This window comes from Myxocyprinus asiaticus, chromosome 9, assembly GCF_019703515.2.
Source record: "Myxocyprinus asiaticus isolate MX2 ecotype Aquarium Trade chromosome 9, UBuf_Myxa_2, whole genome shotgun sequence".
Classification (NCBI taxonomy): Eukaryota; Metazoa; Chordata; class Actinopteri; order Cypriniformes; family Catostomidae; genus Myxocyprinus; species Myxocyprinus asiaticus.
Genome location: NC_059352.1, coordinates 52,096,303 through 52,114,766, shown reverse-complemented (window position 1 = coordinate 52,114,766; position 18,464 = coordinate 52,096,303). Strand labels below are relative to the sequence as shown.

Below are 18,464 nucleotides of genomic sequence, written 5' to 3'. Positions count from 1 at the left end.
TAAGTGAACATACAATCAATGACAACTTGTTATTTGTCAGTCTCTCAGTAAAGCAAAAGGGAACACTATGTTACTCAAAGTGGAAGACAATATTACAAGTATTTTTTTTATTTTATTTTAAGAAAACTGTTGTTATTTAGGAATAGGGATTGGACTATTTGTTATCCAGTTTTGAAATAAATAATGAGTGAATGTCTCTAGATACATTGTAGAGATTTAGGATTTGTACCTCATCATAATTATTCATGAGAAGGTGTGGCCTTAACCTATGACAGGCACTATTCAATGGTCCAAAAGTCCATGGTGCAAAGCAACAAAGTTGCATGTGACTGATTTTAGTGCTTGATTTGTTTACGTAATCCAGATTACATGTAATCTGTTACTACCCAGCACTGCTTGTACAGTAAATATGTGCTGATTTCTTGTATGTGTACAAAATAATACACACACACAAATAAACTGATGTTTACACAGCAAAGTGGCGTGTGTTTGTTTGAGATCTTGAGCTCATTTAATGTGTGTTAATGAGCTGTGATGATTTTCTGAGCTGTGAAAATCACTTCAAATTGCTGAGACATTTCTGTCTCACGCGTCTTTGTTTCTCTGCAGGTGGAATCAGTTGGATCTGGCGATCGTTCTGTTGTCTGTGATGGGAATCACTCTAGAGGAGATTGAAATCAACGCGTCTCTGCCCATCAACCCCACCATCATCAGGATCATGAGGGTGCTGCGCATCGCCCGCGGTGAGTCACCCCTTTCCTCTCTCATCTGTCATCTGTTTCCTAACATCATCGCCTTCCAAAGTATGTGTTTATGGAGACCGTTTTCAAAAGGAAAACGCCGTTTTGATGTGGATGAGAGGCAAAAATGTGGCAAAATTGAAGCATTTTCAAATGAAAACACATTAGTATGGACGTGGCCTTAGACAGCTCACTAGGTTTTGGACCAGAGGTTGTATTTGTGTGTACACCATATCAAGACTGCTGTCAGACTGTGAGTTTGAAGTACATCTGATACAAACCTGCAACTCAAAACCTCTAAACTCACACAACAACCGCTGACTAATCTTACATCAGTGTTTACATGGAAACCGCCTCTGTCTGACTTCCTCTCGCTGTATCTCTCTCATCTCTCTCTGTCTCGGTTTAGTTCACTTTTAGTTCTGCAGCTTTTCACAACAACACACATCATTCCAAAGCATCTTAAATGCGATCAGAGATTTAGTACCTCCAGAGAGCAACAGAGCCATGAGAATCTTTCTGAGATGATGATGATAGAAGTCACTGAACAGATACAGCCCATCAGTTTCTGATACGTACTGAAAATACTGCCTACATGACAAATGAGCAACTAGCTTTAGAATATGTAAGGGATAATGTACAGTCAGCCAGTTGTTATCAGAAAATAACCTCGACACGAAGCGGAGGACTCTTGTATCAATTTGAAGGAGTTTATTTTCCAATAACGACCAGCTGACTGTACATAATCCCTTTTATTACACGGCTACCTGTCAAATAAACTGATAAATGTACATGAAATATTGATTTGCATTTGATTTTGGTGTTTATATAGCCTGACTGCTCATTATCCTGCTGATTACACAACTACTTGCCAAATAAATAACTAAATAGACATGAAATATTGATTTGTATTTAAATTATGTTATTATGTGAGAAGAAAGAGAACACAGAGTCTCCAGAAACAGCTGAATTCCACTTCCGGGTTGTTTCAGAGATCTGTTGGTGTTTATATTGAGAAAATGAATGTCTGACTGCTCATTATCCTGCTTATTACACGACTTTTTGCCAAATAAATAAATAAATGGACATGAAACATTCATTTGAGTTGAATTGATTTTATTAGCTCACTTGTAGAGATCAAAGAGTGATACGAAAAGTAGGAAAGATGACTCGCAATACCCGGATGACCGGTCTAATATCATTTTATACCCGGATGTGTGGTTGTTACTCAGACATGTCAAACAGCTGGATGACGTGATTGACCAGTTGAGTATTCCAGAGACGTGTACAAATAGAGCTTTTCAGGTTGTAGTTCAAAATCCCGGAAGAATATTATCATTTTCGATTTCCTACTGGTTTTTTATAATGGCAGTTTTAGATTTATGAGTGAAAATTACTTGGAGACATTCTTGTGTTGTTCTAGAACATAAGTGACACACAGTCATACCTCAAAAGTTGAATTAGATCTTTTGTGATTTTATAATGCATGTTGCTTCCACTATGCTAATTAAGGACTACAACTCCCATCAGCATGTGAGCTACATGCTTTATGAAATGGATGACTTGTTGTAGTCCTTATTTAGTGACAGGTTAGCAACATGCATTTTTAAAAGACACAATGGCTTCGAAATCTACGATTGAGATATGACCGTGTGTAATTTATATTCTAGAACAAAATGTCTCTTCAAGTAATTTTCACCACCGATCTTAGTTCACTCATACTTTGAAAATCCCTATTCTAAAAACCCATGAGGGACCCCATGTCAGTTTTGCCTACAAACTGACGTCATGGCTGACCAGCTCTATAGATGTAATGCTTGTCATAAGATTAGTAATTAAAGGGGTCGTTCTGAGTGACTCCAGTCAGGCTTCCTAAGTAACCAATTGGCCTGGTTGCTAGGGAGGGTAGAGTCACATGGGGTAACCTCCTCATGGTCACTATAATGTGGTTCTTGCTCTCGGTGGGGCGCGTGGTGAGTTGTGCGTGGATGCCGTGGAGAATAGCGTGAAGCCTCCACATGTGCTACGTCTCCGCGGTAACGCGCTCAACAAGCCATGTGGTAAGATGCGCGGATTGATGGTCTCAGACGCGGAGACAACTGAGATTCGTCCTCCACCACCCGGATTGAGGCGAGTCACTATGCCACCACGAGGACTTAGAGTGCATTGGGAATTGGGCATTCCAAAAAGGGGAGAAAAAAAAAACATTAATAAATAAATAAAGGGATAGTTCACCCTCATTTTGTTTCAAACCTGTATGACTTTCTTTCTTCTGTCGAACAAAAAAGGAGATTTTTTTTTTAGCAGAATGACACCATTCGATGTCATTATCTGGTAAAAGATCAAATGAAAATGAATGAGGACTGAGGCTTTTATTCTGCCTAACATGTCCTTTTGTGTTCCAGAGAAGCTGTCAATCAAAGCAGATGACAGTGACACTGTTAGATTTAAGTTACTTTTATAAGCGTAAAACTTCCCCAAGAAATCTATTCAATCAAAGATGAATGTAAGTAATTCAATCTCTGATACACTGAATAAATCGTTTTTCAAACAATTATATGCATCAGACAATAAATTGGACTCCCTACGGTCTCATGGCCAGTGTTGTGAAATGTCTGTGCAATAGAGGCAGATAGTGACAGTTTTTTTTTATAAATGTATTGTGTGTTTTAATTGGTTTGGCACATCTTTCTCTCATCTGTAATGAACACTTCCTCTAGAGGTGTGACTGTTCACTGCAATGACTCCACTAGGACATTTTCATTAAAAGACGAACTCATTATAAATGCCTGAAATCTGTCCATGACTCTATATGTATGTTTCTGTCTTCTGTCACAGTTCTGAAGTTGTTGAAGATGGCCACAGGAATGAGAGCGCTGCTAGATACTGTCGTACAGGCGTTACCTCAGGTAAATAAACACAAACACAGAAACATCTGGAGCTGAACTGTCTATCATTAGTTCTGTTGTGTAACTGTCTCTTTCTCCGCTGTGTCAGCACACACGAGGAATGAATGAGGCCACTGAAGCACAATCCACTCATCAAACTGCTTTATTAACCCATAAACTGTTACGGCCATTTTTGACCCGAATCAATTTTTTTTATATCTATGGTTTCCATAATCTGAGCAGTACAAGGCTTGGTGACTTTACCTTAAGTTGCCACAAACAATTTGGATGAGATTCAATGAGTCTAGGTTGTTTTGTCAAGCACTGCCCAGTTCCTCCTGTTCATGTCAAATTTGACCCACCAAGGGAAATGAATGGGTGAGACTATTACACAGAGCAATTTTTTTTTCTCTGTGTTCTCGATAAATCAGATAATGCAGAACACAATCACAAGTAAAGGAAGTGATAAGACTATAAAACATCCACAATGTCGAAAACACACACATACATAAACACACATGTACACAAACACATAGAACTGAATGGGTCAGACTATAACAGAGCAATTTTTTGGATTTTTCAAAAAGAAAAATCAATGAGCCACAATGTAGAACACACGCACACACACACACACACACACACACACACACACACACACCTTCAAGGTCAGATCAAAGTCTTAGTCTGACCCCATTGTGAGAAAGTTTAGGCTTAGATATGGGAGCTGCACACCATGGTCAGGTTTGACTGTGAGCATATTTTTGCCTCATTGAAAAATCTCACACTTCAATAGTTTACAAATGCAAAAATTTGACAATTAATTGACCTTTATAATGTCTGAATATACAATAATCAGCCACAACATTAAAACCACCTGCCTAATATTGTGTAGGTCCCCCTCGTGCCACCAAAACACCGCCAACCCACATCTCACCACAATTGTACAGAGTGGTTATCTGAGTTACCGTAGACTTTGTCAGTTCAAACCAGTCTGGCCATTCTCTGTTGATCTCTCTCATCAACAAGACATTTCCATAAACAGAACTGCCGCTCACTGGATGTTTTTCTGTTTTTGGCACCATTCTGAGTAAATTCTAGAGACTGTTGTGTGTGAAAATCCCAGAAATACTCAAACCAGCCCGTCTGCCACCAATCCATGTGATTATCTAATCAGCCAATCGTGTGGCAGCAGTGCAGCACATAAAATCATGCAGATATGGGTCAGGAGCTTCAGTTAATGTTCACATCAACCATCAGAATGGGGAAAAATGTGATCTCAATGATTTGGAGCATGACATGATTGTTGGTGCCAGACGGGCTGGTTTGAGTATTTCTGTAACCCCCAATGCATGATTGTTTTTTTTTTGTTTGTTTTTTTTATGTTTTCACAATCTTTCAGTTAACTATAATGAAGAGTTTTTAGTGAAATTTAGCTAACATAAAATGTGCATATGTTATATGAACATAAATGGAGAAATTTTGTAATTTAGAGGTAAACAATGTTCAAAAATACCTTAAAATCCTAAAAGAAAAGCATGAATTTAGTGTTTTTTACTGTAGTGAAGATAAAATATATATATTTTTTAGGGGTTCCACATTTGATGTTGTGGGTAAAATTTGACCCAAACAAATTGAACAGGGTTCTCTATTAATAAGTGTACATTTGTTAACAGAATCACCTGGAGAACAACCATCATAATTGAACCATTTGTACAGTCAGATGAGCTCTGACGTGTCCTGATGATGCAGACGAATCTGTTTGTTCTGTTAGATTTTCACACTTTATATTATTCAACTCAATTTTATTATTCACAATACATATTGTTCCAAAGCAGCTTTACAATATTATAGTCTCTAGATATGACTCAGGTTCCTCCTTCAATGTAAGTCTATTATGTACTTGATTTGTTTACCTACTCGTAAATACACATTTATTTTTACTATTATGTAACACAGACATGTTAAAATAGGGTTGGCAAAATTCTATTCAGAAAGTGAGCTCATGATGTTTTTTAAGATCCATTGACATTCAAACACGACTGTGTGAAGCGCTTTGAAGGTGACTCATTTCAAAGTTATTCACATACAGCAGAATGAAATTAAACAGATGGTGTCATTCTACAAGTATTAATTAACTGCAAACTGTCACTGTTAACACCAGTTTAGTTCTTTAAGATACTTACATATGAAATAAATGTATTTTTTATATCGGCTGTGCCGATAACCAACGTATTGCATTTGATTTTAGCATCCTTTTTATAGGTTTATTTATTTATTTATGTGAGCATTCACATCATTTCCTTCAGTTTAATGAAAACACAGAGGGGACACATCAGTCTGTCTCTCTGTGGGCTCAGATGGGTTTCTGCCTCTTTTAATGGAAATGCAGTAACCTTGAATATACTGTAAGTAATAAAGCGTATGTGTTAGAGTCTAATCACACACTGTGAGCAGACCAAACCTCATTTACTCAATTCAGTGACTTCATTTTCAGAGTTGACGGCAGGTTTGATGCTTTAAATGAACTCGACCGACCAACACAAACAATCTACAGTATACTGAACACCAACACAATCAAACACAATATCACGTCTCATTGTCATGTTCCAGTGTTGTTTGGTTTTGAAGTGGATTTGTGTGGTTTTCAGGTGGGGAATCTGGGTTTACTCTTCGTCTTGTTGTTCTTCATCTACGCTGCGCTCGGTGTCGAGCTGTTTGGAGAACTGGGTGAGAAGCTTCAGTCTAAAAAACCTTTCAATCTTTCAACACTGTTAATTACTGTCGCAAGCCCTTTCATCAATTATTCATGTGCTGGATATGAATTATAAATATGAACAATTCAGCTTTCACTATTGAAAGTGATATTTCTTGATATTTGCACTAGTAAAAATTACTAGCAGAAATACACAAAATGAGCCAATTTTTACTTGTCTGTGAGCTTGTTTGGCTGAATAATTCAATCTTATATCTTAGATGTCCAGAACAAAATATCATCCAGAAGGAAAATTATGCACAAACAAAAGTAATCAGAAAATATGTTTTCGAATATTGATGCTCAAATTATAGGGGAGGACCTCAGCTTTCTAATGACACCTAGATTGAGCTTTTAGTCCACTCAGAGGCCGAGATATTCAATGAAATAATGAGGGTTGTGCATGAACTGAAAATTAGACTGAATGTCTATGGACGAGCACATCTGTGAGGGCTAACATGCGTTAGAGCGCCACCTACATTTCAGATATGTATATTGTGATGGAAGGTGATAGAGAAAAAAAATATTTTATCTAGTAAGAAATTATTTTTAGATATCTATAATTGCATTCTTGAACAAGAGCGAATGACAGATGAAATTGTGAATCATTGTGAAATTGTAGTGAAAATGCAGCTGTGGTTTTTTATTAGTTGCAACACAATTTTTGATATCAAGAACGTAATTTGTATATCTGGAATTAACATTTTTATTAGTGCAAATGTAATTACTGATATAATAATAGTATAATAGTACTTTGACTAGTAGTAATTCCATTCCTGATTTCAAGAATAAGCATTTTAGTTCAAATTAATTTGTCAATATCTATAATGCATATCCTGCAAGTGATTAAATGTTGAAAGGCCTATTGATGATGCATTTTTGCATTTTTACTTCTAAAATTAATTGTAATTGTAAAAACCATCATTTTATGCATGATTTGTTTTGAGATGAATTTTGGAGAACATTGCAAAATTGCAACAATGGGTTTTCAAGTTTGCTAAATTTCACCACAGTTAATAATTAAATGAACATGTACAAATGCTTTGTTGTGAGAAGTTTTCATTAGGCTACAGTGAAATTCATTTGGAGTATTTATATATGATTTACTGAATGTTGTGTGAATAACATAAAAAGATTGCATTTCTCATATATTTTGTAATGGTGACGTTTTTCTATGACAAACATATTTTTCTGCCAAAATTGTTCTTACAGCACTTTTCAAAGTGTGAGATGCTGTTATTGTAGTTTTGCCGATATTTAGTGAAAAATAGGTATTGTTTAATTTAATTTAACCCTTTAAGCTCTGAAAGTGTTTTTAAGGATTTCCTGTTTCAGTGGCATACCCAAAATTAAAGGCTTATAACTTGACAAAAAAAAAAAAGAAACAAAAAAAAAAAAGAAAGGAGGGTGAAGTGTTTAGTATCATTGTAAAGAAAACATTTTTTAATTATATAGATTATGATACATTCTGAGACTCTCAGCCTAAGAAACTGCTGAAGAATCACACAAAAAAAAGCTGAGCCAAAAATGTACTTTTTTTTCTTATTTGACATTATATATCTCTGGTTGTAAATAACGTGGCTTAGAAAAACTGCCAATCATGTCATCTGTATCTAAGAACATTTTTGTGTTGATAGGACAAAGCAATCAAATGTTATAGCATTACAAATATTATTTATCATAGTGTCCAAAAACGTCTCCAAACAAATAAAACATAATAATTGTACACAAGAACTAATTACACATGCAAACACAACGACTAAAGGTTTGCACAGCATGCAGACATGATTTTAGTAATGAGATTTCACAGAATGAGTTTCATTCTGTGTCATTTGAGTCATCATTGAGTCTGTGTCATGTATTTGGCGCCATCTCCTGGTGGTCATATGTAACATTGTGCTTCATGTGGATTATCTAATGATCAATGCATCTGATTATCTTGTGTGTGGAGTCTTTTGAAAGATAATCACCTCCTATAAGTAATGGTATGTGATATTTTATGTTCTGTTCATTTTCGTGAAGTTATAAGCGAAAACGCTGCATATAAACAACACCAACATAATTGTCAAAGACATATACTTAGCTATTACTCACTATATTTTTGTCTGTGAGTAAAACAAATAGGCTGGTTGTATTCTGCTCTTTGAGATCTTTCCAACAATATATAACACATGGATATTTGATGAGTTTGATGTTTTTCTGAATCCAATAATATGTACAGTGCAATTTGTTTTTATAAATTATCAAATGGAACACTTCTGATTTGGTCATAATGTCTACAAGCATTAAAAAGCAGAGCTTCTAATCTTTCAAATGATACCTTTTTTGTGTTGCTCAAGACTGCAGTTATTAATATTTTGACAATTATATTTTTTCTTCCCATCCAAGCTTAAAGGGTTAATAAAATCTCAAAGCTCATGGAAAGTTTTACATTTGTTCTGTTCTAAAATCGGCTAAGGTTTGCTCTTTTGTAGAGATCGTTCCTTTGAGTTCCTTTGAGTTCTTTTCAAGGACTTAGCTGAAATGGTTCACAAATTGGTCTAAATGATTCATTACTGAATCTGTCTGAATCAAAATGATTTTTATAAATCTGTATCCAGTAATCACAAATGGCTGGAAATGTCATGTGAATTACTCCTCATTCTCACTCTTTACTGTCTCTGATCTGTGTGTTTTATGTCAGTGTGTAATGTGGAATACCCGTGTGAAGGAATGAGTCGTCACGCTACCTTTGAGAACTTCGGTATGGCATTCCTCACGCTATTCCAGGTGTCTACAGGAGATAACTGGAATGGCATCATGAAGGTACAGATGTTTATACTAACCAAACGTGACCAGATAAAGTTACGTCTTTTCCGATTTATTTGAGTTTTTGTCCTTACTAATCATAGCACTTCTCTCTCATTTACATTACTAATTGGTTAAAACTTTTTAGCCCATTAAATTTACACTTACTACATGACTGAAATTTAGAAAAATGAACAGAAAATATGTCAGCACAGAATAGACACAAGAAAGATTTGCTGTATGCCTCAAGAAATAAGTTCTGATTAACTGTGATTTTGTGGCTTTGCACAATATTTCATTTTCAGGGTGGACCGAGAAATGACTTGACACTTGAAACTGTCGCATCTGGTTAGAACGTGGTGTTATAAAGATAAATGGAGTATTACATGAGTCAATCATTGTGTAAGACACAGTTAAATTGGAAATTAATATTTTTTTCTCTCATCTCAGGACACGTTGCGTGAATGTCCGCCGGGCGACAGCTACTCGTGTAACTCCAGCCTGCAGATCATCTCGCCCATGTACTTCGTGAGCTTCGTGTTGACGGCTCAGTTTGTGCTGATTAACGTGGTTGTGGCTGTTCTGATGAAACACTTGGACGACTCCAATAAAGAAGCACAGGAGGACGCAGAGATGGATGCCGAGATCGAGCTTGAGCTGGCGCAAGGCGGCCTGTGCTGTCTGGGGCGACTCGACCGCCTCGCCGGAGCTGATGGGGCCGAGAGACCCGCGGGAAACTGTGTGAACAGACGTGCGGCGATGGCTGCGGTCCACACACAGCCGAACCAGAGCGCATTAACGCTACACCGAACAACACACGACACGCACCAGAGGAAAGTCTACTCACCAGCACAGGTTATTCCTCGTTTTATAACGCAAAGTATTTGGGCACTAAAGTCACATTTAAATGTATAACAGAATATCAAAGCAAGTCTCATTTATGTCAATGAAAGATTGCACAAATACCCTTTTCAAGTAAATTTTGTGAGGTTTGATATGGTAAAACAAGATTAATTTACTTGAGAAGCACATATATTTTCTTAAGTTGTTATGTACCCAATATTTTGCCAATTGAGTAAGGAAAAACAAACAAACCTTGATTTAAAGGGAAAACAAGTTTATTTTTCTGACCCCATTGGCCTATGTGGGACTTAAAGTTATGTCATGATTCTTTCTTCTGTGGAACACAAAAAGGAGACATTAGTCAAAAGGACAAATTCAGTCACCATTAGCTCGAAGATTTGAAGAAAGTGAATAGTGACTCATCTCAGAATATAAACATCTCCTTTTGTGTTCCACCACAGAAAGAATGTCTTGGAACGACATGAGGGTGAGAAAATTATGGCAATATTTTCATGTTTATGTGAGCTACTCCTGAAATCATTGTAAACAGTATAAATGTTGTGCCGGTAATATCCATTTATAATCTCTCTGAAAGTGCTTTTATTGACGAAGCAGGACAGCAGTCATGAAACTCTTACATAATGCATCACACTGAATGATTGTAAATTTCCTTTCTGACATTCAGTGGGTCTCTGGCTGTGTGTGTGTGTGTTTTGAGTCATCAGAGGAAATTATTATAGAGCTGAAAGACAAAACAATCTGTCCACAGTAAAATCACACACACTCACTCCGTCACACGCAGCATTCACTGTGTCATTGAGTTCAGTAGATTCACACTGACTGACTTTTAATGATCTGATCAAATCAAAGACTGTTTAGCCCGAGACAAAGCACTTGTTAATGTGAGAATTTGGAACGCCCAATATGATGATGTAGAAAAGAATGTCCTGCCTTACTGATAAAAGAGCCAACCACCTTTTAGATACAGACATCGCCTTTCAGTCAACTCAAGAACGTGCATGCGTATTAGCTGGACCACCTTTTTTAACATGATCTGAGGTAAAGAAGCATAATTTATCATACCGTTGTTGTCAGATTTAACTGCTTATTTTAAATACTGTATGTTATTTTATCGTAATCTTGATCAATTGTTTTGGATATTTTGGTCTTTCACCATTCAAGTAGATAGAAGCTGTAGTTGGATCCATAGAAAATAGATGAATGAATCTGTTCATGAATCTGAATTCAAATGGTGAATGCAAACTCAACACTAAGCCAAGACATCAACATTGGACTTCCTTCCTTCCTTACTTACTACTTCCTTCTTTATTTCTTTCTTTCCTTCATTACTACTTCCTTCCTTCATTCCTTCCTTCCATCCTCCCTCCCTTCCTTCCTTCCTCACTACTTCCTTCCTTCCTCCCTACTTCCTTCCATCCTACGTTCCTTCCTCACTACTTCCTTCCTTCCATCCTACATTCCTTCCTCCCTCCATTCCTTCCTTCCTTACTTACTACTTCCTCCTTCCTTCCATCCTACCTTCCTTCCTTCCTCCCTTCCTTCCTTCCTTCCTTACTCCTTCCTTCCTTCCTCCTTTCCTCACTACTTCCTTCCTTCTTTCCTTCCTCCTTCCTTCTTTACTTACTACTTCCTTACTTCCTTCCTCCCTACTTCCTTCTTTCCTTCCTTTGTCCCTTCCTTCCTACATTCATTCCTTCTTTCCTTCCTTCCTTTGTCCCTTCCTTCCTATATTAATTCCTTCTTTCCTTCCTCCCTCCCTTCCTCCCTTCCTTCCTTACTACTTCCTCCTTCCTTCCATCCTACCTTCCTTCCTTCCTTCCTTACTCCTTCCTTCCTCCTTTCCTCACTACTTCCTTCCTTCTTTCCTTCCTCCTTCCTTCTTTCCTTACTACTTCCTTACTTCCTTCCTCCCTACTTCCTTCTTTCCTTCCTTTGTCCCTTCCTTCCTACATTCATTCCTTCTTTCCTTCCTTCCTTTGTCCCTTCCTTCCTATATTCATTCCTTCTTTCCTTCCTCCCTCCCTTCCTCCCTCCTTCCTTACTACTTCCTTCCTTCCTCCCTACTTCCTTCCATCCTACGTTCCTTCCTCACTACTTCCTTCCTTCCATCCTATCTTCCTTCCTCCCTCCATTCCTTCTTTCTTTCTATCATACCTTCCTTCCTCCCTTCCTTCCTTACTTACTACTTCTTCCTTTCTTCCTTCCTTCCTTCCTTCCTCCTTTCCTCACTACTTCCTTCCTTCCTTCCTTCCTTCCTTATTTCCTTCCTTCCTTCCTCCTTTCCTCACTACTTCCTTCCTTCCTTCTTTCCTTCCTTCCTCCTTCCTTCCTTCTTGCCTTACTTACTACTTCCTTCCTTACTACTTCCTTTCTTACTAATTCCTTCCTTCCTTCCTTCCTTCCTCCCTACTTCTTTCTTTCCTTCCTTCCTTTGTCCCTTCCTTCCTACATTCATTCCTTCTTTCCTTCCTTCCTTTGTCCCTTCCTTCCTACATTCATTCCTTCTTTCCTTCCTTCCTCCCTCCCTTCCTTCTTTCCTTACTACTTCCTCCTTCCTTCCTTCCTTCCTTCCTCCTCCTTTACTTACTACATCCTTTCTTCCTTCTTTCCATCCTTACTCCTTTCTTCCTTCCTCCTTCCTTCCTTCCTTCCTTCCTCCTCCTTTACTTACTACTTCCTTTCTTCCTTCTTTCCTTCCTTACTCCTTTCTTCCTTCCTCCTTCCTTTTTTCCTTACTACTTCCTTCGTACATTCATTCCTTCTTTCCTTCCTTCCTCCCTCCCTTCCTCCTTCCTTACTACTTCCTCCTTCCTTCCTTCCTTCCTTCCTTCTTTACTTTCTTAGTACTTCCTCCTTCCTTCCTCCTTATTTCTTCACTACTTCCTTCCTTGTTTCCTTCCTTACTCCTTCCTGTTCCTTCCTCTTTACTTCCTTCCTTCCTTCCTTCCTTCTTTACTTCCATCCTTCCTTTGTTCCTTCCTCACTACTTCCTTCATACCTTCCTTCCTCCCTCCTTCCCTCCCTCCCTCCCCCCTTCCTTCTTCCTTCTTTCCTTACTACTTCCTCCTTCCTTCCTTCCTTGCTTGCTTACTTATGGACAGATGTGTAATTCATGTTTCCTATTAATAATTGTCATGATGGATGTTGTCATGCTGTAATCTGAGTCTTTCACACACACATGATATAAGGGTGTTGTTGTGTATTGAGTGTGATGGAGGGTGTAGACAGGTAAAGTTCAGGTCAGATCCAGAGTTCTACAGTTCTGACGGATCGATGAGATCCACACAGCGCTGCAGGAGCAGAACACATCGGTCAGAGTTGAACATGCTTGAACGACTGTTACCGCTGTGAGACACAGTTCACTGCACACTGACATACATCACCTCACAGTCACCGCACACACAGAGAGAGAGAGAATAAATGTGCTGTTGTTGAAGGATGAGGCCGTTCAAAATTTTACTGAAGCCAACAGCAAACCCGCAGCTCGTGTGTGAACACAGCAAAATACGATTCATTTTTGGCAAAAAAACCCAGTAAAACTAACATTATAAGTGGACCTCAGCAACAAAAATATTCAATAATAAAGAAATAATGTATGAAATGACCCCCCATGAAATGACAAAATGTCAAACAGAATCTTTTGTGAGAACCTTATGTGTGTGTGTGTGTGTGTGTGTGTGTGTGACAGGAGAGCCTGTGGTTGGAGAGTGTGTCGCTGCTGATGAAGGATTCATTGGATGGTGAAATGCACATGATTGATAATCTATCAGGATCAGTGTTTCATCATTACAGCTCTCCACCAATCAGACGAGATGACAGGAGCAAATCAGGAGAGGTAAACACACACACACACACACACACACACACACACACACACACACACACACCCCCACCTACTACATTATATTCATTTACGTAGCAGATGCTTTTACATTTATAGTTATAGTTTATAAAAAGGCATAGCAAATACTGGTTATAACAGAAAAACATATATTTTATTTAATTTTATTAAATGAATCACTTTGACCTTAAAGGATGTCACCAAAGGGTCAATTTAGCTCATGTCTTAGTAGTGTTTTTTACCTAAAGAAATATGTATACTTTATGTATACAGTGTTATCGAAATGTAAAAGTATGTTAAACTGCCTTTTAACTGCCTTATGCTTTTTAACCCTTCTACAGTCTTCGTAACAGGTGGATACTCTTAGAATTCCCGGTCAAATTTGACCGGATACAGTAATCATGTATTTTATTTAAATTTTTTAGAAGAATTGTAATAAAACTAACTTCACTATAGTAATAACACTAAACCTATGCATTTCTTTATCAGAATTTTATGATATTTAGACCTAATTTATCTTTAAATAGCTAAATTACACCATTTATTTTCATATAAAATAAACACATTTTATATTTCTTTCACTTCATTAAACAAAAAAAACAAAAAACAGAAAATATCAAAATGCGTCATGCATTTGGAGCAACTGCTGGAAAAAAATGTATTTAAACTTACATGAAATTACAATTATAAAGAGTAGATCCACACATGCTGCCTGGTCACTGTAGACCAATGTTGTCACAAACTTCATTTCTAGATTTTAAGGTATGAATTTGGATATATATTTAGATATTATCAAAGACTATTATTTGTCAAAGTTTAGCATTTTTTTGTTTACAGTCAAACTTGACCATGGTGTTACAAAGAGAAGACTTAGAGTCAGAATTATGGTAAAACCATTTATTTTGCAAACAGGAACATTTTATTCAAATTCAGTCAGTGAAGTAAATAAAGTAAACAAATTACAAGATATGAACAGCAAGACAATGAACAGAATGATAATCAACAGCAATAAGCAAATTATTAATAAAAAACAGTAATAAACAGTGAAAAAGAAGAAGAAAAATTTATTCATGTTTGTAATAAAGTCATATAATAAATAATAAAGTCTTGAAAATCACACAGACTCATATAATTTATTTAGCATTTTTTTGTGCCTGTGTGTTGAGATGGCAAGTGTAGGAAAAGTCATCAATCCTGTACCACTCCGATGAAGGAAACCATTGTTATTAAAAATAAATTTGGTCAAAAATGACCAAAGACAGTAGAAGGGTTCGATAAAAATCATAGTTTGTACTGTAACAGTAAATAAAAACACTATATTACAGTAATGAGAATCACTTTTGAGAATAATGAGAATAGCCAAAAGAATCTCAAGTTAAAAAAACTCAATGTCTGGATGCATTCCAGTAATGACAATGAGATTTTTGCATTACAATACTGAGAATTTGGAGGGAAAATGTGCTTAACTGTCCTGAAAATAATGTCACAGTGCAAAAGAATAGGCTTCTTTTCTATTCAAAATATTATTTAATTATTTATTTACTAATTTAGTCAAATAAGAGCTAGACATGTTTTGGTGACATTCACAAAAAAAAAGAGCTAATATTTATTTTTAGCTAATATCATGACATTTCTGTACAAATGTGTGAGTCATTCTGGGAGATCTAAATGGAAATATATGCAGACGATATGCTAATGAGCATCAGTTTCAGAGTCTGAACAGAGTGTCCATATGACTGAGATCAATGATGATCAGGTGATTCACAAACTAACGCCAGACTGAGTGAAGACACATGGGATGATCATGTTTGCATAGAACAGGGTTAAAAATAAACAGCTGGATTAATTCTGCTCAAAACAAATCCTGAGGTAAATGATCATGGAAAATGCATGTGACACGTGAGGATTTACTTGCCCCAATTTAAAGGAATTTAAACCGACTGATCTCAGTTCAGGAGACTCTGTGCTGTCAGTAAAGGGTTAAACTTTTAGTTTAACGAGTCGTGTGACAAAACAACATGGCGCTGACCACAGCGGAGTTTGTCTTTGAGAGAAATGCCAACAAAACTACATCTGGTAAGAAGCCTAATTAAGTTTTTACAATAAAACATGTTTGAGTCAAAAGATTAGAGTCTCTAGTTTCATCTGATATGCCATTTATAAAATCCGAGCAGTTTACCGTGAAACGCCAAGCTGATGAACACAATATAAACTAATGTGTAGCACATTTTTTTCCTTAGAAATCCTATATTTACTGTGCATTATCATATTGAGAATAAATGTATTCATCCAAAACCTGATAAATGTGTCTTTCAGAGGCTTTATATGGAGTTAGGATGAAAATAAGGTGCATTTCAAACTGTTCTGAGACCAGTGCAGACAGACAGCACACTGGAGGTTAAGTCATTCACTAAATAGGGAGCAAGGGAGCATCCTATATCTCTCTATGCAGTTAAGTACATTCACTCCTAAAATCTGATCAAAAGTTCAGTTTCAGGCTGCAGATGATGTTTGGATCACTCAACATGTTTGACAGACATGAGACAATGATAATCAGTACATAGATTCAGAATTTATAATGTATCATTTTATTTTACAAATCAAAAAGGGGAATGTAAAATGCACACAGCAGTCACGCTCGGGTCTCAGGATGTTAAAGATAGATGTTGAATATTTATGCACAAAGACTAAAATCTCCTTGATTTACAGCTGAATCTATTGTCTGAATATTTTCATAATGTATTGATAAAAGATTATGAAATTTAAAATCTCAAATGGTCCATTCAAACAGGACAAAGCCTTGACGTTGTGGCTTGCAGTTTAGCATCTTGTGCCATGAGCATCATGTATTCAAATAAAAACCTTTAAGTCATATCAAAACAATTAACCAATCAGATGATTCTGAAGCATCTCTAGTGTGTTGATTGTGTACATTTTCAGCAGTTAATTGGATTTAATGGGAGTGAATTCTCTGATTCTGTTTTAATTTTTCGTGATGTTTTTAACACAAGAACACACCCTGTGTGAACAGCCCCTCAGTCTTAATTTGAGTTTTGCCCAGGACAAGTTTAATGTTGTGTTGTGTTGTAGATTCAGTTGGCAGAGGTCGAGCAGACGTCTCTGATGTCAGAACAGCTCTCAGATAAATCCTCATCGCCAGCGCTGGCTGATGACATCAGCCTGGATGAGCACAGTGTGTCCCAGCAGCTGGACAGAGGCTGTAAGGTGTGTGTGTGTGTGTGTGGGTGTGTGTTAGTTATCTCTGCATTTAAACATTCACACACAAGCACAAATGCCCTGTATTGTGACAGTAAACTCTGCTCTGTGTTATTGGGTTATGAATCATTATTGACATGTTTGACATCAAGCCTACTGAGATGTATCTTGACAAGCGATATTTGAATTGAACACAAGTGTGAATGAGATTTGAGACCTTATGTGGAGAAGATTTTTAGTGCATAACTTTAGTGCAAAACATAAAGGAATATTCCGGGTTCAATGCAAGTTAAGCACAATCGACAGCATTTGTTGCATAATAAAAAAAATATTCATTATATTCGTCCCTCATTTTCTTTAAAAAAGCACAAATGTGTGTTCCAGAGAGACACTTATAATGGAAGTGAATGTGGCCGATTTTTGGAGGGTTTAAAGACAGAAATGTGAAGCTTATAATTTGATAAAAGCACTAACATTAATTCTTCTGTTAAAACTTGTGTATTATTTGACCTGTAAAGTTGTTTAAATCATAATTTTTACAGTCATTTTAGGGTTTTAGGGTTTGTTCACATTATGTCATCATGGCAACAAAGTTGTAAAATTGCATATATCTTTCCACAGATGTGGTTAGTAAGTGATTTTATCACAGTAAAATCATGTTTAAAAATACTGTTTATGTCTTGTGTCTATACTTTCATTGTAAGTGTCTCACTGGAACACACATTTGTGCTTTTATTAAAGAAAACGAGTCGAAATTAATTTTAGTGGTAATCAACATTATGCCACAAATGCTGTCGATTGAGCTTAACTTGTATTGAACCCAGAATATTCCTTTAAATGTGGGTTTGTTCCTCACACAAAGATATCATATGACTTCAGAAGACTTGGAACATAGTGTGTGGACAACATTTCTGATCTGTTTTATGTTATATTTTTAACTTAAATTGATTTAAAAAAAAATCTAAGATACTTTTAAGGTACTTTTTTGTCATTTTTGAAGCTCAACAGCTTTTTTAGAGCTTTTTTGTTGTTGTTTGGGAAAAACATTCTTCTAAACATCTTTTATTGTCCACAGAAGAAAGAAAGTCATGCAGGTTTGTAACAACATTAATTAATGTTCAAATCACATAAATGATGAAAGAATTTTCATTTTTACACTGCAACATTTTTGTCTTGTCTTCAAGTAAAAATATCTTAACATTTTTAAAACAAGATAAATTTACTTGGGAAGCAAAAATAAATTAGATATGAGATGAGAGTTTTCAGAGAAATCAAATAAAATTTTGTGACATTTTTCTTTCATAACTGATGCTTTATGTATTTTAGTGTTATGAAATGTAGTTTTGTTGCACAGGTTTGTCACCTCATTAATTGAT

At 36.5% G+C, this 18,464-nt stretch overlaps 1 protein-coding gene across 1 annotated transcript in view; it reads left to right on the top strand.

Moving 5' to 3' along the window:
* The window catches only part of LOC127446217 (voltage-dependent T-type calcium channel subunit alpha-1I-like), a 168,928-nt gene that overhangs the window by 137,894 nt on the left and 12,570 nt on the right, over window positions 1-18,464 (top strand). The window contains exons 27-33 of the mRNA XM_051706967.1: window positions 610-743; window positions 3,579-3,649; window positions 6,277-6,355; window positions 9,064-9,185; window positions 9,618-10,022; window positions 13,720-13,866; window positions 16,963-17,097. Of these exons, the coding sequence (XP_051562927.1) occupies window positions 610-743; window positions 3,579-3,649; window positions 6,277-6,355; window positions 9,064-9,185; window positions 9,618-10,022; window positions 13,720-13,866; window positions 16,963-17,097 (1,093 nt within the window). The remainder of the gene's footprint in view (window positions 1-609; window positions 744-3,578; window positions 3,650-6,276; window positions 6,356-9,063; window positions 9,186-9,617; window positions 10,023-13,719; window positions 13,867-16,962; window positions 17,098-18,464) is intronic.